Source organism: Maylandia zebra, linkage group LG16 (genome assembly GCF_041146795.1).
Source record: "Maylandia zebra isolate NMK-2024a linkage group LG16, Mzebra_GT3a, whole genome shotgun sequence".
In the NCBI taxonomy this organism is placed as follows: Eukaryota; Metazoa; Chordata; class Actinopteri; order Cichliformes; family Cichlidae; genus Maylandia; species Maylandia zebra.
The window spans coordinates 23,489,156-23,514,670 of NC_135182.1; the positions used below are offsets into that span (position 1 = coordinate 23,489,156).

A 25,515-nucleotide genomic window follows, 5' to 3' on the forward strand; every position below is an offset into this window, starting at 1 on the left:
CAAGACTAAAATAACTTTCATAACATGAAATATTGCTTACTTTTGTTAAATTTTGAACCCTTCTGACCTCAGTACCAGTTGCTCTATAGTCTTACTTAATAGGCTGCCAGTTTTAGAGTTGTTACTGGGATTTTATGGATAGCTTCTTTGGATCGTCCTAGTCTAACCTCTAGCTCATCTCTAACCTTTTAAGCCGAAATGACTCTCGGCACAGTTTTAGATATAGGGTATTTTTTGGATAAGTCTGAGTTAAAAGAGAATAAGTGACAGGGCTTTTTCTTATTGGAGCTATAGCTTTGTAAAGCTTATGTCAGTATCCATCCACCCAGCAATTTTCTTAACCGCTTATCCATCTTAGGCTTGCAGGGGGGGCAGGAGCCTGGGGAAGAAAAGCAGAGCAAGCAGGGGAAGATAAAGATGAAGAAAGGACCCTGGACAGGTCTCCACTTATGTCAGGATCATTCTTCTAAATCACTTATCAAAACCCCATCTGTTCAAATTAACATGCACAAGCTTGTTTTTGCCTTATTGGATATGTAAACAGCATGTTTCTGAAAGGGGACAAGGGAAAGGGAGGGTGGAGGGAGGGGTTAAGTGAGTAGAGGGCGACACAGAGAAATAAGCAAACAAGTGCACAGGCAGACAGAGAGGTAGAGAGGCAGACAAAGAGATGGATGGGTGGATGGAAGCTTGTTGAGGAGAGGAATAGAAAGTCCTGAATGCTGTTGCGGCAGGCTGTGCTGACGTGAGGAGTGTTCCCAAACACAGTTAGTAGCGACTGCAGACCAACTGCATTACCATACACACACACACACACACACACACACACACACACACACACACACACACACACACACACACACACACACACACACACACACACACACACTCCTGACACGCAGTGCCCGAGGGAGAAAGCTGCTTGCAGGCATAGCTAAATAGAATGGGGACAGACTCTCCTGTTCTGGTCCCGAGGAGGTTACTGTGCAGCTACTCCAGTAAATTTGTAAATTTGTCAAGGTGTGATTGTGGCCATGCAAGAGTATGCGGTTGAGTCGGAATATGCATTAATGCTTTTTGTGTGTTTCTAGGCTTTGAGGGACTTTCCACAGGTGTGTGTGTGTGTGCGTGTGTGTGTGTATTTATGCACTTATTGTGTAATGGTGTCCACCTCTCTGTATGTGTGTGAGTGTGTGTTCCCATGAACAGGTCGGTCCTCTCCTCTCCTGTCCTGTCCTCTCCTCCACCCCCTTCTTTCCATGTCTGCGCTTCCTCGCGGAGCTAGGTGCGTATCATTGGATCAGTAGCTGTTGGCTGCCACACTGTCCAATCGCATCTAGGAAGAGAAAATAGAGAGAAAGAGGGGGAGAGAGAGAGAGGGGGGGGGGGGGAAGCGAGGAAGCGAGGGGGAGATGGGGGAGGAGAAAGAAAGGGAGAGAGGGAGAGAAGGAGATTGATCACTTGAACGTCCTGGGCCCTGTATTCCTCGGAGAAACATTAAAATTTCTACTATAGCTCCAAACAAATCTTTTTTTCCTTCTTCTTGTTCTTCCCACCTTTCTCAGGCGGAAGGCTTGTAGGTTGTTTTGTTTTTTTTCTTCTTGTTTCTTTTTTGGGTTATTCCCACCCCGGAGACGTGCCACCACCACCACCATCACCAGCAGCAGTAGCAGCAGCAGCAGAGGAATATCTCCCAATATCCCATCCCGGGCACGTCGGATAAGCTGCAGCAGCGAAAACACGCGGCAAATATTGCGGTGGAAGGGAAAGGAGAGCAGGTCCATGGGATTTCACACCTCTCACCCAGCCTGGGTACGGTATATCCTACATTTTTGTCATTTGAGGATTTTTTCCCCTTCTACTGCAGCGGGGATGCAGGTTGAGGCTTTGCATTTGAGTGTGTGTGTGAGTGTGTGTGTGAGTGTGTGAGCGTGTTTTGCCGTAGTCAGCTTCAGAGCCGATAGAGATTTAGACAGGGAATTCTACCTCACAGGCAAGCATTTTTCCACACTTATTTGTTTTTTATTCTTCTTCATCGCACACGCTTTCCCTCTCGTTCGTTATAATAAGAAAGCAGCCTAGCTTTTATCTGTTCTTTCTATATGAAAATACACAAGGGGAGGGTGGCAGGCGGGTTTGCCTTGATAAATGGAGCGTTATTCATCAGCGTGTGTGTGATCACCACTGGAATGTTAACTAGCACCTTGGACAGCAGACACCAATACAATCTAACATAAGAGGAGCGACAGCGCGCTGATCCTTTTACACTCTAATATCTTTGCAGCTTACAGTGGGTCGGCGTGTGTGTGTGCGCGCGCGCGCGGATGTGTGTGTGATTATACAGAGAATTGATGTTTCTCTCTCTTTGTGCGCGTATGTGGACGCGTGTGTTAATATTCTGCCCTCAGGCCCTCGGAGAGAGAGAGAGAGAGAGAGAGAGAGAGAGAGAGAGAGAGAGAGAGAGAAAGCAGTGTCGGCTGGGAAGCAGCTGTGAGTGTGTGTGTGTGAGAGTGTGTGTGAGTGCGCTTGAGATGGAGAGGGAAAAAGACTGAGCATGTAAGGTGACAAAGAAAGTGTGTGTGAGACATTTTAAAAAAAAAGGTGTATTGCACGCATCTTAGGTGGTGGGATAGAGAGCAAAGTATGCGTGTGCGTGGTCGTGCGCGCGTCACAGGCTTCCTACCTTATGCTACATGCAGGTCAGGAGCCCTACGGTGTATTCGGGGTTTAATTAAGCGTGTGACGTGACACCCTCCCATCCCCCCATCGGGGTCCTGTGATCTGTGAAACAGTGTGTAGTGAGGATGTGACACAGCAGCCCTGACAGTCTGACACCGAGTTAAGCTGAGCGGACAACATCTCGTTTGCCCTATCTATCACTCCCATATCTATTTTTATCATGAAAAGAAAGCAAGGTGCACAAGCCGGCCTTGTGATGTCATATGTGTGTCTCCTGTGTGTTTGTGTGTGTGTGTGACATTTTATTTATTTATTTTTTGTTGCCCTGTGATTATTCTAATCAGGACTAATTAAATCCATTCTTTCTCTTTTTTTCCCCTCCTCCGCTTTTCTCTGCCTCTCTTTCTCTTATCCAGGCGGCAGTTTGGGCTTGTTATGGGGGTGACCCGAAGGAGAAAGTGACAGCGGAACAGTGATGCCACTGTTTACATAACAGGAGAGACTTGCACACACATACATGCACAAACATATACACACAGACATGCAAGCAGGCTCAAATCGCCAGTCCAAGACATACACACTCACTTAAACAGTTCCACACATGCATACACTCTGAGACGGCGTATTGAACGGAGTCACTGACTGAGTCACTGCACACTCAGAGGAACAGAATCACTGACTCACACACAGGAACACACACAGACAGACACATACACAAGGGGAAAAGGTTGTTTGCAGGAGCCAGGACTGTGTTGTGTGTGCTATGGGCCAAGCTGAGCAGCAGCTGTGTGTGAGTGTTGGATACCTCTGAAGGGTCAAAGCAGCCGGAACCGTCTGCCTCCCCCAGTTCCTCCCCTTGCCCCTCCTATCCCTCCTCTTCCAGCTATCCCCAAAACACATCATCATGTCCGAGCTGAGGACCAGCAGACTTTTATCCCCCCCTTCATCCTTCTCTTTCCACCTCAGGTTTCTATCCCTCCTCCTCTCCCTCTGCCTTTCCCTTTCTCTCTATCCACCCTCCTTATTGGCACAACAGACTGTGCCGGTCATTTCTACGGCACAGGGCCGTATCCGTGGCATCTTGACCCCGCTGCCCTCAGACCTCCTTGGGCCTGTCATTCAGTACCTTGGAGTACCCTACGCCAGGCCTCCAACGGGGGATCGGCGCTTCCAGCCGCCTGAGCCGCCCTTACCTTGGCCAGGAATACGAAACGTGACGCAGTTTGCTCCTGTGTGCCCACAGTCATTGGATGAGAGGAGCATACTGGGAGACATGATGCCATCCTGGCTCACTGCTAACTTGGATATAGCAGCGACGTACCTCACTCACCAGAGCGAGGACTGTCTCTACCTCAATATCTATGTGCCAACTGAGGAAGGTAAGTGAACCTAGTGGTGTGCAGTGAAATCTGGGGGCAGGGAAGGAAAACAAGCGTGCAGGATTGGGATTAGGATTACATGGTTAGGTTCATTTTGCTCTACACTGGCTAAGAGGATGATACTTGATTGTGGGAATATTTTGGGCATGACAAATGATTAAATCATGAGTGTCCTGTCAGAGCACAGACATAACCTTGACAAACAAATAAATCTTTTTTTTTTAAACTATACCTTGCTCCCTCAACCCCCTCTGCACACTGCTGGTTGAACCAACACTTAATATGCAGACACCTGCGTCAGTCGCCATGGGGTTTACGCCTTTACTTGTGGAGGAAAGTGGGAAGGACACAGACTAACTCATGCATACATATTGGTTCATACACATGCATGTGACCCTACGCACACGCATACACACATACACACGCCATGGCATTGAACGCTCCCACCACTTCAATTTATACCCACCAACTGAAAAATGAAGGCAGGGGAGCAAATAAACCCGAAGAGTGATCAAAGGCTGAGATACATAAAAATGGACACATGGACATTTACACACACACAGCCACAGATGCACACACAAACAGAATAAAGCTGTGCAAAAAGTTATGCAAAAAAATGCCATGTGATGCTAATATCTATCTATCTATCTATCTATCTATCTATCTATCTATCTATCTATCTATCTATCTATCTATCTATCTATCTATCTATCTATCTATCTATCTATCTATCTATCTATCTATCTATCTATCTATCTATCTATCTATCTTAACCCATCTCTATCTTTCTCTTGCCCAGACATCCATGAGGAGGGGCAGAGGCCAGTGATGGTCTACGTCCACGGTGGCTCATACACAGAAGGCACCGGTAACATGATGGATGGCAGTGTGCTTGCAAGCTATGGCAATGTCATCGTCATAACTCTCAACTACCGCCTAGGAGTATTAGGTAAAAATTATCTACATTTCATACCCATCCTGTCTCCAGTATGTATACAATTTGGCTGTATTAAGTGTATATGCTCATGGTTTGTTTTTGTATTGCCTTTATTTTTAAGTTTAAGTCTCCCAAATCCAAGCAGCCACAAGCAGGTTTTTAGTGAATCGCTTCTAAAATGGCTGAATTTGAGCTTCAAAACTGTGCTCCACCCTTCGAGAGAGAACAATAGCAGAGCAATTACTGCCAAGGTGCTCTGGGTATCACTGCAGTGTCATACACCTACTGTATGGTAATTTCCATTATGAAGCGGTAGTCTAAAGGGTGATGGATGGATAATAATTTGAAATGCGTTGTCCACATCTCAGTGGCACTTATTTAATCTGGGAATTTAGTCTTTTCCAGAAAAATTAAATTGCATAGGAAGAGATGGATATTTTACCCCATGATAGAAGCAGATGAAGGTGGGAATGCATAAATCAAAAGGTCCACCGATGGCAGTGGTCACCGCAGTGGTGAGATTTATCAGAATGATCTTACACCAGGAAAAAAATGCATTAGTTTGGAGAAAACGGCATTTTACATTGTTGCTTTACACTAATTCAGTTTTAGTTTTAGTTTATTAGATATTATGAGCTATAATTGAGAGTTCAGGGTTGATGCAGTGTGTACTTTGTAAATGAATTTTTTTTACATGTAATATTTCTGCTTTTTCTCATTATGTGGGAACTTTCTTTTATAAGATACAACAGTTTCGTTTAAAACAAAATTCAGTTTTTACGTCTCAACACAGAAGTCAAATCTAGAGTATACTTACCATCTGGATTGTTTAATCCTTCAACGAGCTATGAAATGTGAAAACCATTAGTGAGCTGTTTTTACCCAGAGCGCCCTTTCCGTTTATTTTTTAAATTTTTTTCTTTAAGTGGAAACATGTTGAGTATGGGGGTCCCTGGTGGAAAAAGAAAACCCCCCTGAAGCCACCCCCCCACCACCACTACTAGCATCGACTCAAATCTGATCCACTTTACCTCCATGACTCTCTGACTCATTGCTCTCTGAACAGCAAAAATCTGATTCCCTGTGGTTTTTCTAATTTTAGGCAGCTATGCAAAGCTCACAGGTTGGATAATCAGAATGTCTTAAAATCCTGGTATTAAGCATTCTTGTGGTTGTAATTATTAAAATGACAAAGAGCTGAGTAGGGCCACAGGAGGGTTAAAAATAAATGCGAGGCCTCATTTACTGTATTACACTAAGGGCATGAACATTTAGTTGTTTGTGTGAGGCCCGTATATTGATTCAATCAATATACAGGCAACACATCCCACTGACTGGGTAAAAGCATTCTAATAAGAAGGTGCCCACTATTTAGCAGTGAGAGTGAGGAAAATATGAAAATAATATGTAAGTTAGAAACATGTGGATACTGTATCTTTTCTACTTTAATGCCTGATTTAGCTTATACAGCTAAAAAAAATGACATCCCTTATTATAATATGCATGATTATGTAAATTAGTAATAGAAAAACTAGACTGGTGTTTTGTATTAATTAATAGGTGGCTTTTAATTAAATTTTATCGGTTTATATATCTTTTACTTGCACATGCAAATCATTTTCAGGCTGTTTGAGAGACATTTCTCTCCCAAAAGTAAGGACACATCTGGGTTCCTCCTTAATTAGGCAGAGAATGTTTTTTGAAAATTGGGTTTGAATACATGCTAAAAGGTTAATACGTTTTTAAATGCTAATTTCCAAGGCTTTCATTAGACATTGATTTTATAAGATGGAATAAATCTGCATGTGGTTAGTGGGTGAGAAGAAATTCCATTTAATTCTGACCTTGGGGAAAATATAGCAACTACTGCTGTAATCATCATTCAGAGCCAAATAAAGACCCTCCTACATGCTTCTTTGTGTCTTCACTCCATCCCCTGTGTTTACACCACCTGCGCCTTCTCCATCATCATCACTATCACCATCAAGCTACATCTCGAGTACATCTTCTTCCTTCTCCTCGCCATTGTCACCATAAGTTGGATGCATGAGGTGAGCCCATTTATTAAAAGCGATGTACAATTATGCACATGAGCATAAATGAAATAAATAAACGATTGACTCAAAATTTTTTTCCCCAGAATATGAAAGCACATTATACAGTTATAATAATCACAGAGCTCTTCTAAACGAATATAATCCTTACAGTGTCCTTCTTTTTGTTTTGCTTCAGAGAAATTTCTGACAAATGCACATAAGTGGTGAAATGTATTTTAGCATTGCTTTTCTTGCTCATTATACTCTTATGTGCTTGAGGTTCACAGAAATGAGCTTTTGCAGTAATGAGATAGAGGAGTGAGCCGTTAGGATCCTCGTGTTTAGTTAACATCAGTAGTAAAGGGAATAAGGGATCGCTGCAGTTGTAACTGCATGCACATGTAGATTTATGCGTTTATCTCCGTGTGTAATTGATATTTCCTGACATCAGAATCAGAATCAGAATCAGAATACTTTATTGATCCCTGGGGGAAATTATTTTTTGTTACAGTGCTCCATTTTAAACCAACAATGAATGAATGAATATGGATGTAACTTGTTGATTTGATTCAGTTTGAGGAATTGCAGGAGAGGCACATCACTTTTCATGAATTTTAAACTTCAATGTATCATAAAAACAACTTGTGAATAATTAACAGTATGAATGCCGTAATCTTGTGCCCAACTTTGTGTTTTCTTTTGAGTTTCTTTTTGTTATTGTGAGATAAAGATGCACCACTTCTTCCTTCTCTCTCTGCCTACCTATAGGATTCCTTAGTACAGGTGACCAGGCAGCAAAAGGGAACTACGGCTTGCTTGACCAGATCCAGGCCCTGCGCTGGGTGAAGGAAAATATCGCAGCCTTTGGTGGGGATCCAAACAGGGTCACGGTGTTTGGATCAGGGGCTGGAGCATCCTGCGTGAGCCTCCTCACCTTGTCGCACTACTCGGAGGGTGAGCGAGAATCAAAGATAAAAAGTGTATTGATGTACTGTGTTTTATTCAGTTCAACCTTTAAAGATGGGTGACAAATGAAAAGAAAAACCAACTGTCAAGCCACAACATGCCATCAGTGCAACTTTAGGGTAGTGGTGGACTATCAAGGTTTCCCCCTTTTTTGGTCTTTTGATGATGGCGGTTAAGAGCCCTGGTTAGCATGTCAATCCAGAATTTCCCATAGGTGTTTTCATTGGAGTCGACATCCAAAAACTCTGAAGACCACAATGTATGACTTAAGTAATTTCATACTTATTACATCATTAACTCATTCACTGCCATTGACGTCAATAGACGTCAATTGAAAAACTTACGTTGACTGCCATTGACGTCTATAGACGACAATTACGTTTCCAATGGCACGGGCTAGAATACAACCTCGGGCAGCTTGTCAGTGAACATCAGACTGCTTGAAATGTATTTTTCACAAAAAGCTCGTTTTCTCCCTTTTTGTGGTCAAAACAGGCATTTTTGGTGGAACCCACCTCTCTTCTACAGCTGATTACTAAAGAATGGAAAATGGTAGAAACAAGCTTTTTTTTTGGATGGAAGAAGAGAGTCTGTTCTTCATTTTGGTAGGTTCAGCGTTTATATGATCATAACACACAGTTTTCTGTGGCTCTTCAAAAATGAGTAAAAATGCTCAAAAACCCTGGCAGTGAATGAGTTAAGTGAGTCCACTATCCCTATGGGTGGAGGCACTGTCATCCTGGGAGAGAGCACGGCGATCAAGACAAAAAATAAATAAATGCCTCATCGTAGGATAAAGGTGATCAGTCAGAATAACAATGTATTGATTTGCAGTGACCCACCTCCAAGAATCTCCAAGGGGAGAACCCAATCATGGCAGAAAAAATGCCCCCCCCATCCACCACCAGTCACTTGATCTCCTTGCCATAGATTTCAAGAATTCTGCGATCATTATCACCCATCTGTATGTTAAACTTTTTTTTGCATTTAAAAATATATAAAGAGAATGGACAGATTGTGATGGTGGTTGGTAGGTAGGTGGCTGCTTTGTAAGCTCTGACATTTACCATTATGAATCTTTTCAAGGTCTCCAGTGAACCGTTGCAGCTTTCATTTAGTGGTCTTAATGCCTGAAAAAGCCTTTGAATTCTGTGAATAATATAGCCTGCCCGTGACTCATATAGCCTAGGGCTGTTATTATTTTTAACTTTTAACATTTAACTCTTACTTCAACTTAGTATGCCAGATATAACCTGTCATACTTTAAATCAGAATAATGCAGATCTTCGATGCCAATTTTTTTTCCCTTGCCGTGGGAATGATTGCTTCTGGATCTATTTATGTGTGCAAATGTGTTGTGCAACCTTCCGGTGTGCATTCAAGTGGCTGTGCATCCATGCACACATGTGTGGGTGCATGTGCACCCATATATATGTGCCTCAGTGTATACAGGCTACATCTACACCCAGATTTGTATTTACAGTATGTTTGTGTGTTCATGTGTATCAGACCTGTTCCACAGAGCCATCATCCAGAGCGGCAGTGCTTTAGCCAGCTGGGCTGTCAACTACCAGCCAAGCAAGTATGCCCGGCAGCTCGGTGAAAGAGTGGGCTGCGGCATCGATGACAGCACGCAACTGGTTGCCTGCCTCCAGGGCCGGAGTTACCGTGAACTTGTGGAGCAGAACATAACACCAGCCAAATATCATACAGCTTTTGCCCCGGTGATTGATGGTGATGTTATACCTGATGACCCCCAGATTCTGATGGAGCAGGGAGAGTTTCTGAACTACGACGTGATGCTGGGGGTTAATCAGGGCGAGGGCGTGAAGTTTGTGGAGGGCATAGTGGACTCAGAGGACGGTGTCAGTGCTGAGGACTTTGACTTTGCAGTGTCGGACTTTGTGGATAGTTTGTATGGATACCCAGAGGGCCGAGACACATTGAGAGAAAGCATAAGGTGAGTTATGTTTCTGAATATACTTAAAAAATGAGTAATAAGTGAGGGGATAATAATGTGACATTCCAAATAATATAATTATCAGATTTCTTTTAGAAAGTTAGATGGGATCATTGATACGAAGCTAATAAATGTGACCCTGCAGTTAGAAGTGTGTCAGCTAGCTGTGATGTAATAGTGTGAACAGCTTGATGTTCTGTCCTAAAGAAACAGACTCCAGCATGTCTAAAGTTTATGAAAAAATATCTGTCATGGCTGTGACCAGGGATGGAATAAGCACTTTACAACAGTACTTAGTAAAAATCAGACAGTTTAATGTCACCCATTGGTTTTGATCTTCACATTTTAAAGTATCAGTGTTAGTGTTTTCCCCAGCACCATGTTGTTTTCTTGGAGCCAGAAGTTAGCTTATATGGATGGAAAAGTGGAGTGCTAATTCATTAGTTAATACTAGCTAAGCTGCATTCATAAACTGTTCCGGTGCAACACATAGACACACATATCAGCTAATTAGCGCTATGTAACGTGCAAATAACACAGTGACAATTGTACTCACCAAAACTGAAGGAGAAATGTCTTGGATGGCTGCAAAAGAAGCCACAATATTAATCAGATAATCCATTAAAAATGCTCCACAGGGCCCCAATAGTACATAGAAGATAAAAAGGTCCAGTTTTTATCTTCTATTGCAGCAGTGAAGGTGAGGCCTAGCAGACACCAGTTAGCGCCATCTGCCTATGATGGGTTAGTCAATCAATGTGGTTATGCCCATAATTCAATTACCCAGTGGTTAAGAGGAGGGAAACTATCCGCAGAGCCCAAAATTGTTTTTGATCCATGCTGTGAATATGCTTTTTGATGCTGCAAAGTTGGACATTTTACCACTATGAAGATTGAGTCTCTTGCAGCCAGCCTAAAGTGGCACCTGGAGGAATTGCAGTTGGCTTCATTTTTCAGCTCTGGAGGTTGCTCCTTCGTAAAAAGAAAAAAGAAAAGTATCCCTTTCCTTAAAGAGATTTTATGCTAAAATAAAAAGAGTTTCCTTCAAATGTAGTCACTAAAATGTGAGTAAAATTAACATGGCAACTGTCAATAGAGTATTTTGCAGGTGGTGGCCTTTACAGAATTTAGAAGAAAATAGAACCGAACAACCAGAGTGGGTGTCCTCAGACTCTGTGTAGCAATATTAAGCTACATAAATCAAATAATCAGCCTCAGCTGATGAGGCATCAGTACAGCCGACAACACTGAAATCTCTAAACAATATAAGCTAATTACACACAGCAGCTGCAGCCCACTAACACACATAGATTACATAGGCACTAACTGTGGTGCTTACAGTTAGTTTGTTGTAGTTCCTTCCTGACTCTGATTTTGCTCCAGGTTCAGCTTTTCTGTTTTTCACTTCTCAGTTTAATCTGCCTCTAAGCCTTCAAACACTGAGCTGAATGAGACTTTTGAAGTTACAACATTTGTGCAATAAGTTATGGGGCTTTCAGACACAAAATGACATTGCCTGTCCCATGGGATCCCTGCATGATCATTACATCCCCTTTACATTATTTACATTTTTTAATAGATCTGCAGTTATAGGTTAAAGCAGATTACAAACCTGAGCTATTTTTACATTTATTGCCTACTGACAATGAACTTGCTGACATGCCTACCTGTTTTAAAGATAACTCTTTACTCCTCGGCCTTAAAGCAAACCTGTTTCTAAAAATTCAGGAAATTAAAAAAAATCAGTCTCAGCTTTTCCTCTATTTTGCCTTCTTTGTCTGGCTGGATGTTTCATTTCAAGTGGCCATACTGGGATATTTGTCATAGTAGTCAAAATTTAGATTATCTGAACGTGCAAACTACCAACATTCAAACCCAACCCCTTTGTTCCTGAGTGAGAGAAAGAGAGAGAGAGAAATGGGGAGAGCAGCTGTGGCCAAGCAGGCTAGAAAGTGGATGATGAGGAGAGCAGTGCGAGCAAGAAAAACATTATTTTCTGATCGTTACATGGCGGTCGTGTTCTGAAGCACAAATAAGCACACCCACACTGTTGTCCTGTCTACTGTTGCCTCAGTCCCACTGTTGGTCAAACAGACACACAGACCTGCGGCTCTAAAGACATCCATGACACAGACAGAGATCAGAGGAGAGAGATGGCCTTTGTTCCAATATTCTTACTACCATGCTGCTTATTATATAAGATAAAGATTTAGTATGTCACAATACAGTATGTCCAAAACAGTATGCCAAAATGACAAGGATGTCCCACAGCATCCAGTCACTATTTGAAGCATGCAAACCAACATGCTTTTCTGGTTATTATGACTCACAATCCTCTGTGTGGTAGAAGATATGAGCCGTGCATCACAAGACGGATGATTTAAGTAACCTTCCAAATCGCATATTTTTTTTCTTAAATTTTTGCCTCACAGACTTCACACTATATTAAAGTACTATGTCCAAATCTAAGGCATACTTCATACTAGGAGACATAGCTTGTAAGGGCGACTGCAGCCTTGAACACAACAGAATAATAAGAATATACAAGCAGGCCATGGGTCTGAGAAAACCAACTGCCCACATGCGGGTCATAGGTGATGAAGGGATAGCAAAGCCCCCCCCACACAAGTGTTTTAGCATTGAACCCGAAACAGCGTGAACAAGCAGTGCAACAACTATATTCATGAGGTAAAGTTCACGGAGAACATGTGTGCTTCACAGTAAACAAGCTGGTTTTTATGTCAGCTACAGCTTCTTGTTCCGTTCTCACGTGTTTATTATCCCTATTTCATGTGACATTTGTTTTGACTCTGCAGCATATACCAATGTAGCCAAAGTTTGGACTCATAAAACACTAGTGGCACTGTAATGAGAATAAATGTAATTTGTTACTTCCTCCCTTCACATTGACAGTGTCTTGCCTCCAGGCAGTGATTCCTAGAATAAAGGAAACCAGCAGGAGACTTAGTGGAAAAAGACACAGCATATTAGTGAGTTTTAGAGGTGTTGGTTAGCAATTATTTTAACACGGACAAAATGAGTTGTTTTCTCCAACTGCTAGAACAAAAGGCTACTTCTACTGCTCCCTTAATCACAGAGGGGTCACTACAGTGGGTTGCTCTGCATATTTGATTTGGCAGATTTTTTATACCGGATGACTTTCCTGACACATCGCCCAAGGGATTTGAGTCTCCTCCTGGGACTGAGCCGGGGATGATTTGCTTGTTAGGCAAATGTGTAAACCACTACACTGTAGTATCTGCATGCTAAGCTAAGTTAACTGATCCCTCATTGTAGCTTCAAATATATCAAACTGACATGCAAGTGGGAACAATCTTCTGGTCAAAGGCATGGCAAAAAGCATAGTTAGCAAAATCTAAAAGCCATAGACAACTGTAGACATAGTGTGGTGTCTTAAAACTGAAGCAGTGCAGAGGGACCTTAAACCTGAATTCCTTATGATGCGCTGCATAGGGTGACTGCTCTGGTTGCAAAAAGAGCTGACCATAGTTTCCAATGATGAGTTTATGGTCTCTAGTTTTGCAGGAGGTATTATTTAGGTATTATTTCATGCAATTTACTGTTAATTTTATACATTATGAGTTAGCTATGTAGTGTCAAACAAATAATGCTTGCATGCTTTAGGGCTGGTTTACTTTGTGACTGTTGAATCACCACTGTATAAGCATGCGGATCCATCTCTTCCTCTCGACATCTGGATTCAAGGTGCAAGACCTTTATTGTCATTGTGCAAGGACAACAGAATTTGAATCCTTGGTATATAAATATCCGTTCGCTGTGAAATCTTGTTGCTCTGTAATGCATATAATAGATTTGCTGAAAGATGAGATGATTGATTGACTAAATTTCAAATGTATTTATGATTTAAGGTTCATGTACACAGACTGGGCGGATCGGGACAATGCAGAAACCCGCAGGAAGACACTAGTGGCGCTTTTTACTGACCATCAGTGGGTGGCACCAGCAATAGCAACAGCTGATCTCCACGCTCAGTATGGGTCTCCTACCTACTTCTACTCATTTTACCACCACTGCCAGAGTGACGCCACGCCACCTTGGGCCGACTCCGCCCACGGTGATGAGGTGAGATCAAAGTACATGAGCAGTATCTGTTGCATGGGAAGAGTTATTAAGCACTAGGCTCAAGAAATGAGACTAAATATCAAAGAGGATAGAAGAAAGACTTCGCAAAGGACGGTGACTAATCTGAGTAATTAACTCTAAAGCAAATTTGACAAAATGACTTATTTCTCAAAGAATCTTGAAAGATTTATACAATGAATGAGGAGCTTTGGGGTTTGTTACTGCTTCACATTGATCTGTTCAAAATACTTGATTAAGGAATTTGTTAGAGCATTAAATATCAGAAATGTTCATGAAATAACTTGTGCTACAGGCCTTTTAGGTGGTTAAGTAGTTATATGCTGTGTATGTGTATTTTTCCTGACTATTTATATGAAACAGCTCTTTGTTCATGCATGTGATGACTGAATTATGATGGTAACAATATGGCTATAACAGGACACAAAATTCACACTTTAGTCTAATTTCGACTACAGAGTCATTGTTGGTTGTGTATTTGTTTGTGCACACCAACAACATTTCTTTTTCAAAATAATGAAATAAATGTAAAATGCATAATTGGCTGTAATTCACAAGGTTTTCAAATGTTGTGCATTAAGTAAGAAAGTACTTTGATTTTTTCACCCTTGCATAAAAAATGTCCACTAAGACAAGTGAAATACATTTACAATTAACTTAAATTACCCATTAAAGCCAGCAGTGCAATTTCAGTAATGTTGCCCATCTCACTTTTTGCCACTCCACATGTGATTGAACATTGTAACCAAGCTAAGACCCTTTTAATAAATAATTGAAGCTGGGCTCTGCTGCCAGTGCATATGGGTGCACAGGTGATGATATACATAAATGCCTGTTCTTTGTTTGTCCCACCCCTGGCGCTGATTGGCTAATCAGTGGCTTTCCTTGGCTCAAGTATGTAATAGCTGAAGGGCGAAAGCGATATGCAGGTGTAGAGCTCTACTGTAGTCCTCTGTTAGTCAACATAAGATAACATAACATGAAAAAGCATAAAAAATATTGCACTATCCCTGCTACAAAGTAAGATCACAAACAAAACATGTAATATGAAAATGATTAGATACCAGAGTATGGAAATATGATCAAATTAAATGTGCAGGATCTGACTCAGTAGTGCTTCAGTCATGCTTATGGTTGGAGTCCATAGAACAAATGTATTGACTCTAACATGAATATGTGTGTATATGTGTAGGTGCCTTATGTGTTCGGCGTGCCCATGGTGGGACCCACCGATCTGTTCAACTGTAACTTCTCCAAAAACGATGTGATGCTGAGTGCGGTCGTTATGACCTACTGGACCAACTTTGCCAAGACTGGGTGAGTTAATAAAATGTCCGCTGCAATGTGAGATGTTGTTCTGTTGGAAAATCCCGCGGAGAATTAAGCAAACACAAGCAAAAGTCCATAAAAAAGACAAAAAACAGAGGATGGCTTCGGCGTCATTCAGTCTTTTCAAACGGAGAAACCCGTTTCTAATTTCTGCTATTAATACATAATCCCCTCCCACATGTGTAAAATGTCTCATGACTGAGAATGAAAGCCAAGACACTTAATCACATTTTACAAGTGCAAAAGAAAATGCACAGCTGTCAAAGTCAAAGATCAGTCGTTCCTTGTCCTTTTTTTAAATTGACTATGCAAAGACGAGGTTTTGGCAACGCAAAGTGTTGTTTCTGAAAGTGTGGACATTTCAGTCTTGATTTTACTGGAATAAATCTCCTCCAGGCTTGAAATAGGACAGCCAAGTTTCAAGTCTATAATGTTATCAAGATAAACAGCCTCTCCACTTTGCAGCGCTTGATATCCTTTCCATGTGCTTAATTTGTGGACAGATTAATAATAAAGATTAACACAGGCACCGAGCTATCTGTCAATGTTTACACACAGAGAGTTCAGTCAAAGAGGGAACAAAGAGGAGAATGTAAAAGTTTTGATTGTTAGCATTGAGTTGTAGGCATTGGCATGAGTTTATCGAAAACAGGCAGGAGTAATAAGCTTAATCGCTCAGCTTCTTTATTAAATTAAGCAATATTTAACATAGCAAATAATGGCACGAGAACCACATTTCTCCAGAAAAATTTGATTGCAATTGTCGTAGAAGTTGAATTTTAATGTAGCATTAGATGAAAACATCGCACTTTTAGAGCAACAAAAATAATGAGCTCACAGGCAAAGGATATGTTATTGTAATGCCTTTTCCTTCAAGAGCTCTCTGATGTCTGACGAGAAGACGCCGCTGTAGACACAATAATGAAAGCAGCACTGCAGACTAATTTTGGCAAAGTGGGCATACAGGTTGTCTGTCATGTCAATGTCTTGACAGGCATTTCTTCTGGGACCTTGGCGGAAATAGTTAAAGAGCTCCTGCTCTTGAAAAAAAAGTCTTTGAGGACAGCCAAGGTGATGTCCTAAAAGAGGAATCAATTGATTAATTTGCTGTTGCTTGACAAATGTCTTCTCTTCTCTTCTCTTCTCTTCTCTTCTCTTCTCTTCTCTTCTCTTCTCTTCTCTTCTCTTCTCTTCTCTTCTCTTCTCTTCTCTTCTCTTCTCTTCTCTTCTCTTCTCTTCTCTTCTCTTCTCTTCTCTGACGCAATGAGAAATATAGTTTATTCAGTATGTTGAATTAAAACTAAGTAGCAAAGAGCAATCCAAATTATTAAAGCAGACTGAAGTGGTCTGCCCATAGCTTTGAAAAATATTGCTGCCACAGAAAAAGCCCGCATTAAAACTTTACAAACCTGACAATCCACACTGATAAGAGTGCCTTTTATCTTTCCACGCTGACATTATATACAAGATAAAAGTAATTGTTGAAGATGGACCTTCTTTCTGCAGTGCTTGAAGTGAGTAATTACCAGTAATTAATCCAATTGAGGCTCAATCCACTGAGACCTCTTCAGATTAACAGAAACATCTGTGGTCTAAATCTTGATCTAAATCACCGCAGAGCCTCGCTGTTTCACAGCGTAAAGAACCAGGACAGTGCGCTCACATAATTTGACTGTGGCATGAAATAAAGATATCTTTAATGTGAATGCATTAAGGCAGTCACATTGCATTAAGTTAGCTGTTTCTAGCCCATAGTCTGTATTGTCATTACCGTCACAGCAAGCCGCAGCGCAAAATCACCAAGTAGGCATGTGAAGATTTCAGTATACACTTCAATTATCAAAGGGGAACTTTCTCTGAAGAAAGATTTCTCTCGGCTCTGAGTGCCTCGGATGGTGATGGAACTCTGCGACAGCTCAATTTAACGGGGGAGATGTGATGCTTCCTGATGTATATTTTGCACGCCTCTGTGTGGGCGTATAAATCCTCAGCTTGTGTGCATTTGTGTGTCGGTGGGTCTTTAAGCTAGCAGCCTTTTTGTGCTGTTCATAAGGTGTTGATTGACAAGCGAGCACATAGCACGTAACTGGCAAGTCTGTGAAGATGCACTGCCGTTTGACTCCCAACATTTTAGCTGCTGACACAAATAAGTCGGTAAATCGACAAATAAATGCCTGTCGGCATGTGTCAGAGAAGTGATTTTTCAAGCTATTTCCACTGTACCACGCACACATTCATCTCTAATGTAGATATCTGACAGGTTTGCACGCAGTTCAAACTGCAGGAGTTTGAACTGTGCATTAACAGGAATGTTCTGTAAGAGGCATATAAACTGCACAAAAATCAATGAACTAAAACGAAACCACCTCGCAGCTATGTTTACAGGAAAATAAATCTTGTTTTGCGTTGTAGCAAATATTTTTTGCCTCTGGTTTGTCTTATGTCACTTTAATATTGATTAGAAAGTCTGATGAAACTGTTGTGCCAGCTTGAGCGAAACTCGGCATCCTCGGAGGATGATTGCCAGCACAGAAGGAGCTGAGAACTCCCTGACATTTGAGAAGCAAGGGAAAAAAAAGTCATTGATATTTGTACGTCAAATGAATATCTGAGCCACACGTGGTGCAACATGAGATCATTTGCTAAATGTGTTTAATTTCTTTGTTTCTTTTAGTATTATTTTCTTTAAGGTTACAGTTATTTGTTAGCAACAAATAAATCCTTCTCTCGCATTTTTCAGTGATCCAAACCAGCCAGTTCCTCAAGATACCAAGTTTATCCACACAAAGCCTAATCGCTTCGAGGAAGTGGCTTGGTCTAAATACACCCCCAAGGAGCAGCTGTATCTCCACATTGGCCTCAAGCCCCGTGTCAGAGACCACTACCGTGCTACCAAAATCTCCTTCTGGCTCCAGCTGGTCCCACACTTGCATCATGTCAACGAGCTCCTCCAGTCGGTGTCGTCTTTCACTCACAGTCCCTCTCCACAGGATGACACCCCTTACTCTTACACTAAGCGTCTATCCAAAGGTTGGCCTCCTAGCAGTACACGCCACCCGGGTTCCCCAGGAGGTACTCCACAACCACCCGAGCCCGCGTTAGGACAAGGTGGAGAAGAAAATGGGGTCCGTGTCCCTAATGAGGACTACTCCACTGAGCTCTCAGTGACTATTGCAGTAGGAGCGTCACTGTTGTTTCTTAACATACTTGCATTTGCGGCTCTTCTTTACAAAAAAGACAAAAGGCGTCTGGAGCATCGTAGGCCACGTCCACTTCCCCCACCGAGGAGAGACATCACGCCAGCAGACGTTGCAGCCCACCTACAGGGGGAGGGACTGATGTCATTACAGGTAAGTCACAGTGTGGGTGGCTGCACATGCTTTGCACATGTGATGAAGTCTAGATTGCGGTGAGTCATGGTGTGCTTGTGTAGCCACAGAAATCCTCTTCAAAGATCTTTGTTTAGCTTGGCGGTTTGTCTGTTTGTTTGTTTGTTTGTCACCAAGATTAGCTGTAATTCTGTAGCAAAAGTTATAGAATTACATCAACCTTCTTGGAGAGGTGGAGCATGGGCAAAGTAAGACCCCATTCCATTTTTGTGTGCACAATCAGAGCGCTTTCTTTGAATCCTGCAAAATTGGGGATCAGCCTTGGCAGAGGTCTGTGCTCCCTGAGTGCCCTTTCAGATTCAAGCTATATGGAAAATAATCACGCTCATTGTCAGCGAGTCAGTTGAGGTTTTGTGTGACGACGTAATTAAACTCTTGTCAGTGTAGCAGCTGCCAGTAGAGCACTCTTGCAAAACACAGCCCGTCATCAGCAGACATTATCAGTGTGAGGATCCGTGTGTATCTGTGAGTGTTGATGCATGTGCAGGTGTTAGCTGTGTACAATTGCCTGAATTGCTTTCATTTGCCTCGAGTTCATTCAATATCTGGCCTCTTTGGAGCATTGTTAGCCGCTTGTCGCTTTTAAATCTCACACAGCGAGTGCTAAATGTTAGATATGTTTTATAGCTGACAAATCTTAATTGGCAATTGAACTACAGTAATCAAGTTCAGCACAACAGCTGCCAGATTTATGTTTTAAGTCCGTATTTTCAATTCTGTGTTTCTTTAAATATAAAAATCTAACATTTTATTAGAACGTATTCTTGGATTTTACATTATTCTGGCTAAGAAAAACATATGATTGTAGAACAGGAGGCAAAACTTGGACTGTTGAGGAGGGCCGCACCAATAAGCTTATTTATAAAGAAATAAAATTAACTGACCAAAACTAAGTTCAACTTATTCGTGTGGCCCTCCGCAAAGGTCCCAGTTTTCCTTGGGAAAATTAATTACCCACCGCTGATGTAGAGTAATACCTAAAAATCAGTCAAATAAAGGCAGGAGGGGTTTATATGACAAATAGCATGAGGTAGTTAGAATTTGATTTGATTTGTTTTATGGATTCAAGTCCTAACTCTGTGTGGAGGTGCTCAAAGCTGGCTCTGAATCAGGTGCAATGAAATCCCAGTTTACCAAGACGTTTGACTCTTTAAAGGCGATCTCACTAATGTGAATGTTTCACATCGGTGTGCAGGTGCATCTAGGATTTTTAAAAATGGGGTGGCATAGGGGGACCCGAGTACTAGTCTGGGGCTGTGGAATGGAATATCAGAAAATTGGGCCAATAATCAGTGTTATATTGATTTTAATTGCAGACAGACCTCTTGCTTCCATAAACATGCATTAAGAGACATGCTTGCCCTGTAACAATATAGTGGCTTCACTGAAGCACAAGATTCAATCGCAGGGTAATGGAGCTAACAAAAGGCGGTCTGGTTAGAGCCTTAAATATGTTTTATTCAATTGAGTTGTAGAACAATGACTCATACATCGTTGCACCATTTCAAGGTAAAGGAGTTAGAGAATGGTCGGAAATGGACCCCAGCAACTATGAGACATATTTCAAAACGTAATTTTTTATATATGCAATTAACACACAAGCTTTCAGTTAATATTATTTTATTATTTATCATGTTTTTTGCCCTTGTTCCCCCATAATTTCCTTCCACGATTGACAGAGGGCATAACTAACAACACTAAGATGCAGAGTGGCTGCCAATCTTTACCATTCATCATGACTTTCATACAGTGCAAATTACTGTAGTATATATGAAAGATCAGATGCAAATACCTCTAAGCCCATCTGACACATTTTGTTTTAAGCATTTTTTAAAATCAGGTTCCTGATTAGAAATTATAGTAAAATTTCATTTGAGACTGAATTAAATGCCTTATTTTCAAAAACTCTAGTCAGTTCTTGGGTTTTCAACAAATTCAATTGTCTTCTGCAGCCAAACCCCTGTTGTCCATCTGTGCTGGTTTTGCAGAATACTTTTTGTACAAGATGTAGGAAAGGCTTGCAAAATCACTAAAGATTCAACTGGAAATAAATGATTCAAAATGAATAACTGAACAATAGCCACACAGTACAACAAAATAATCAATAAATAATAAATAGAAGAGATTACACAATCACTATGCCCTGTGCTGTTGTTATAATAAATAAAAAATAAAAACAGAATTATGATATATCAAATAAATAAATTACTCTAAAACCAGTGAATACTTGTTGTGTCGAGCAAGCTAACCCTCCATGGCACGGTGTTGCCTCAGGCAACAAACCACACTTTTGCTTATTAAACCGTCCCTTTAACCATTTAAAGCCTGAACCATGAAATAATTGCCAGAAAATTCAATTTTTTAAAAAAAATGGAGAGTTGGAACTATTAGACAAATTTGTTTAAAAAATGAATTTAATAATAATTTCTGTTTTTTCATTTGTGTCATATTTGCTGCATCAGGCTTAAAATTGTATTGTGTCATTTTTAAGTTATTCAGGGGGAAAAATCACACTGATGATGTAGAAGTCTCAACAATGAATAAAGTACCGTGTTTCAAAAATGATACACAGGCATTAATGGGTCAATTTAAGGGTTTATTCTTATTTTTCTATTTTTATTTCATGACACATGTCACAAATGTGTGACACGGTGCCCAGACTACCGTCCTTTATATGTTGAAATCACTACATTCAAAAATATGTTCCTATGCCTGAACATGTGAAGAAATATATTTGGGTGTTTAAATGCAGATTTTGCAAAATTTAATAGCATTACTGCTCAAAAAGACTTATGAAGGATTATGTTGTCATTTACTGCCCATCATTTGAATCACATGTGTATATTTGATATATCAAAGTTCTCAAAAAGTAGGGTTAAATATAATATTTTCTCCAAAAATTAAAAAACCATGCCATGTCTAAAATATCAAGTAGTGCCTGAAAGGGGCAAACAACATCATGATAATAGTCTGACCACATTGATAAATGGAACTTGACCTGATTAAATGTCAGATGATCTTATTCACATCTTCTCGTTGGTGGTGCTGTGAACATGGAGGCTTTTCCTGACAAAGGAAAGCGGTGCTTATTTTGGAGGAGGCTCAGTGTCTGGTTTAGCCAGGTTTGAAGTGAAAGCCTTCTATTATCATATGCTACCCACTGAGAGCTTTCACTTGATATCGCTTTCTCATTTTAGATCGAGGTGGCATTTAGAGGCTTGTGCATTCATTATATATTTATATAAACCAGTGATATTTTATGCTGGTCTTGGATAGCACCTGCTAAATGGTATTTAAAGGGAAGAAAATTGCCCACTGAAGTAGGTATAATGATTAATTGTTTATTTTACTGAACTGTGGCTTTATACATAATTGTGCTGATGTTGGCCATGTGGGGATTTGGTGTTTTTCTCAGATTTATTTCACTGTGAATTCAATATTTTTTCAGTTTTTGGACTGTTTGCTGGGTAAAACATGAAATCCAAACCCATTAAACTAGTTTCTCATGTTATCTTTTATTCAGGAGTAATGATAAATTAATTACTTGATTAAATACCCGGTAGATTAATTTATCATAGAAACAATACTCAGTTGCTGCCCTAGATGTGGTTATTTAATAATGCATTTTTTTGTTTTGTTTTGACCTCCTTGTTTTCTCTCGTCCAACTTTCCAAACCTGTAGGTGAAGCAGCTGGAGTGTGACGCTGCCTCAGCAGATGAACGGAACAACGCTCACCATCATCACACCCTGGATACTCTAGATGCGCTGGATGGGTTGGACACCCAGGACATCTACAGCACACTGGACACTGTGCGCCTCACCTGCCCACCTGATTACACCCTCACGTTGCGCCGCTCACCCGACGATGTCCCCCTCATGACCTCTCTGACCCCGGGATCGCTGCCCGTGACCCCGGGGTCTCACCCCGTTACTCCTGCGACGCCAATGACCCCAATGACGCCTGGATCGGTGGCCGGGATGAGGATGGGGCATCCTCACCAGGGATACACACACCATAGCCCATATAGTAATACACACTTGCCACACACACACATCTCCACGCACACACACTCCACCACGCGTGTATAACCGCAGCAAGATACCGCAGCACATAGATACAACACACACCCTTACTTAAACACACACACACACACACACACACTGAACAAAAGACTTAAATACCTCTACTAATTACCCTGCAGGATTGTTACAGAAGGACTGACAGAGAGACATTTTTCAGTAACAGGATGTAAAGACAAACAGCTGTGTGTTGCATGTCTGGGGAACTGAAACCTAAAACTGGATCAGACGAGATACTCATTTGCTCATAACCCGATGAGCCAGGACATCCATCAAATGTCTGAAAACCTGCTTTGGATTTTAAATCTGCTTTTTCTACAACTGAGGAGGAGGATGAGGAGCACTGTGGCAAAGGGGTCAGTTACTTTACATCTCTTACTGCACCTGAGCTGCGCAGTGCAAACCGTGCTGAGGCTGAAGAGAGCAGATGTAGATGCAGAACTGAGTTATGAAGTACCACACACACAGACTGCTGATGTCAACTTGAACAACCTGTGAAATGTGAATGTAGCATTTTTTTTTCATTAAAAGATCAAAGGCCCTATCTGCCAAGGATCAAACTAAGCTGAGGAGAAAATAACAAATTTCAGCGAGAGATGGATGTAAAAAAAAAAACAAAAAAGGAAAAAGCAGAGAAAGAGGAAGAGGGGGATTGAAAAGACAACATAAGCTGAAGGAAAAAGTTTGCGCGATGGTGGGAAAGAGATTAAGATTTCATTGAGAGGGATTTAACAGCTGTGAGAGTGAGGAAGACAAAGGGAGATAGAGTGATATGAAGAAAAAAAACACACACACAGAAATGGAAAGTGTGCCAAGAGAAAGAAATTAGCTTCAGAAGAAGAAGGGGCCTCTGAAGTGTTGCCAGACTTACTGAAGAATCACTCTAACCAGCTATGTGTTAAACTCTTGTAAATAGAATGGAAAGATACAGATGATATATTATGATTTACAGCATTTACCTGCTCTTGCATTAAAACATGACTTATTTAACCACATTATTGCTTTCATTTCAGATATTACTATATTATTGTATAGATGTCCTAAAGCAAGGCTGGTTGTCTTTCTATCTCAACCCACTGTAATATGTACACAGTACCTTTATTTACAGACTATATTTGCTATGCACAGTCATTTGAGTAATTCTTAACAATGTGAGCATTTAGGTACTTGTTTAGTTGTTGAAATATAAGACATTTTTCACTCCATCCTGTCTTTTTTTTGATCATTGGGAAGATGAGCTAGTACTGTGTAGATAATGCAATATTGGTTTGATGATTGAGCACCAGCCAAAAACCACGAACCCTTTGAACCTTTCCTGCGCTCCTTCCCTTCGCATTCCTAAAATTCTTCGTCAAGGCCTTACCCGTATTACCTAAAAAACCAAAATGTAATCTGAAGATTTACAGACAGATGGTGATTGTTCAGGAGTTCAAAAATCACTGCATGTCTCCCCAAACATTCAAAGAACAAAAGGCTTAAATACCTCTACTAATAACCCTGCGGGGTTGTTACAGAAGGCATGAGGGAAAGACTTTTTTTTGGGACACATGCTGTCGAAAATCACAGCATGTCCCTCAAAATTCAAGGATTCGTTCTGTTGTTTTTTTCAAGCCCCACTGTTTTACGAACCCACGACTGAATTGCACCCATTAAAATATAAAAGCCGCCATCACGCCTGCCAACCCCTCCTAAATAAAACAAAGAAGTCTTGTTGCTTAGACTCTCTTGACGCTGTCACCCACAGTCTGTAGAGAAATGTGGCGGTGTCACCAACGATTTATCGGTAGTAAGCTCGATGTTTGGCTTACTACCTGCCACCATGGTGCCAGTTGTTTGCCAGATTTGATAAATGAGGTGGAGTCTGGGTGGAGCAGAAGAGGGGACAATCACAGTTGCTTTGTGTTACAGTGTGAGGCAAACATGCTGCTTTTTACGCCTTAACATCCTCTTAATGGAGCAATATTTTTCCAAATTTCTATCAAGACACACCGGGAAAGCAGTTAAATTAATTATCACTCCCCCCCTCCCCACCCAGACTACATCATGTGGAAATAATGGCTGATTTTAGCGTGAGTACTTGCTGCTTTGGTCATCATAATAGGATATGAAGCATTTATGAAATCATAGTCTTATCTGGTTGCTACTGTGAAGCTAAAAACTTTTTTTCTTTGCTCCAACTAAAAACCCAGATTCCAGGAACTTCACCAAAAGCCATAACGATGGCGCAGAGAAGCTCCCATTTTACTCCCTTTTATTTCTGCCTTCCTTGTCCTGATCTGGTTCCTATCCAACCCCTTCCTTTCCCCCTCCCAGCCTCATTTGTGCAGCTACATTGCAGCTTTGACAGCGAGGCCTATTTAACCTCCTCTCATCCTAAGTAACTTCTTCATGAGAGATTTTAGTTACCTGTCAACAGAATACATGAAAAATGAAAGCTGAAAAAAAAATTGTGGATGGTAAGCAAAGACCTTTTACAAAGAGATATAAAAATAACATTTAACAAATGTTTGATTGACTGAATATTTTTTTCATATATGGGTTTACTGACTCAGCGGATGGCTGGATTGTGTCAAGCATAAAACATTTCTGCTGCATTTTTGAAAAATAAAAATATCAGTATTTTACAATTATGAGCAT

The 25,515-nt window shown here is 41.0% G+C and overlaps 1 protein-coding gene across 1 annotated transcript; it reads left to right on the forward strand.

The window, feature by feature from the left end:
- The first annotated feature begins 1,411 nt into the window (after positions 1-1,411).
- On the forward strand, positions 1,412-25,515 carry LOC101469195 (neuroligin-4, X-linked). The gene is made up of 9 exons (XM_004555484.2): positions 1,412-1,812; positions 3,096-4,058; positions 4,858-5,007; positions 7,800-7,985; positions 9,507-9,957; positions 13,848-14,061; positions 15,272-15,396; positions 18,149-18,758; positions 22,480-25,515. Exons 2-9 carry the CDS (start codon positions 3,584-3,586, stop codon positions 22,885-22,887), a joined length of 2,619 nt encoding a protein of 872 aa, XP_004555541.1. The 5' UTR covers positions 1,412-1,812; positions 3,096-3,583; the 3' UTR covers positions 22,888-25,515.

Bases quoted from the DNA above. Each gene is read 5' to 3' on its own strand.
- LOC101469195 (XM_004555484.2), top strand. From the start codon at position 3,584: ATGTCCGAGCTGAGGACCAGCAGACTTTTATCCCCCCCTTCATCCTTC. The intron at 4,059-4,857 runs GTAAGTGAACCT...TCTCTTGCCCAG, and splicing joins CTATGTGCCAACTGAGGAAG to ACATCCATGAGGAGGGGCAG. The intron at 7,986-9,506 runs GTGAGCGAGAAT...CATGTGTATCAG, and splicing joins CTTGTCGCACTACTCGGAGG to ACCTGTTCCACAGAGCCATC.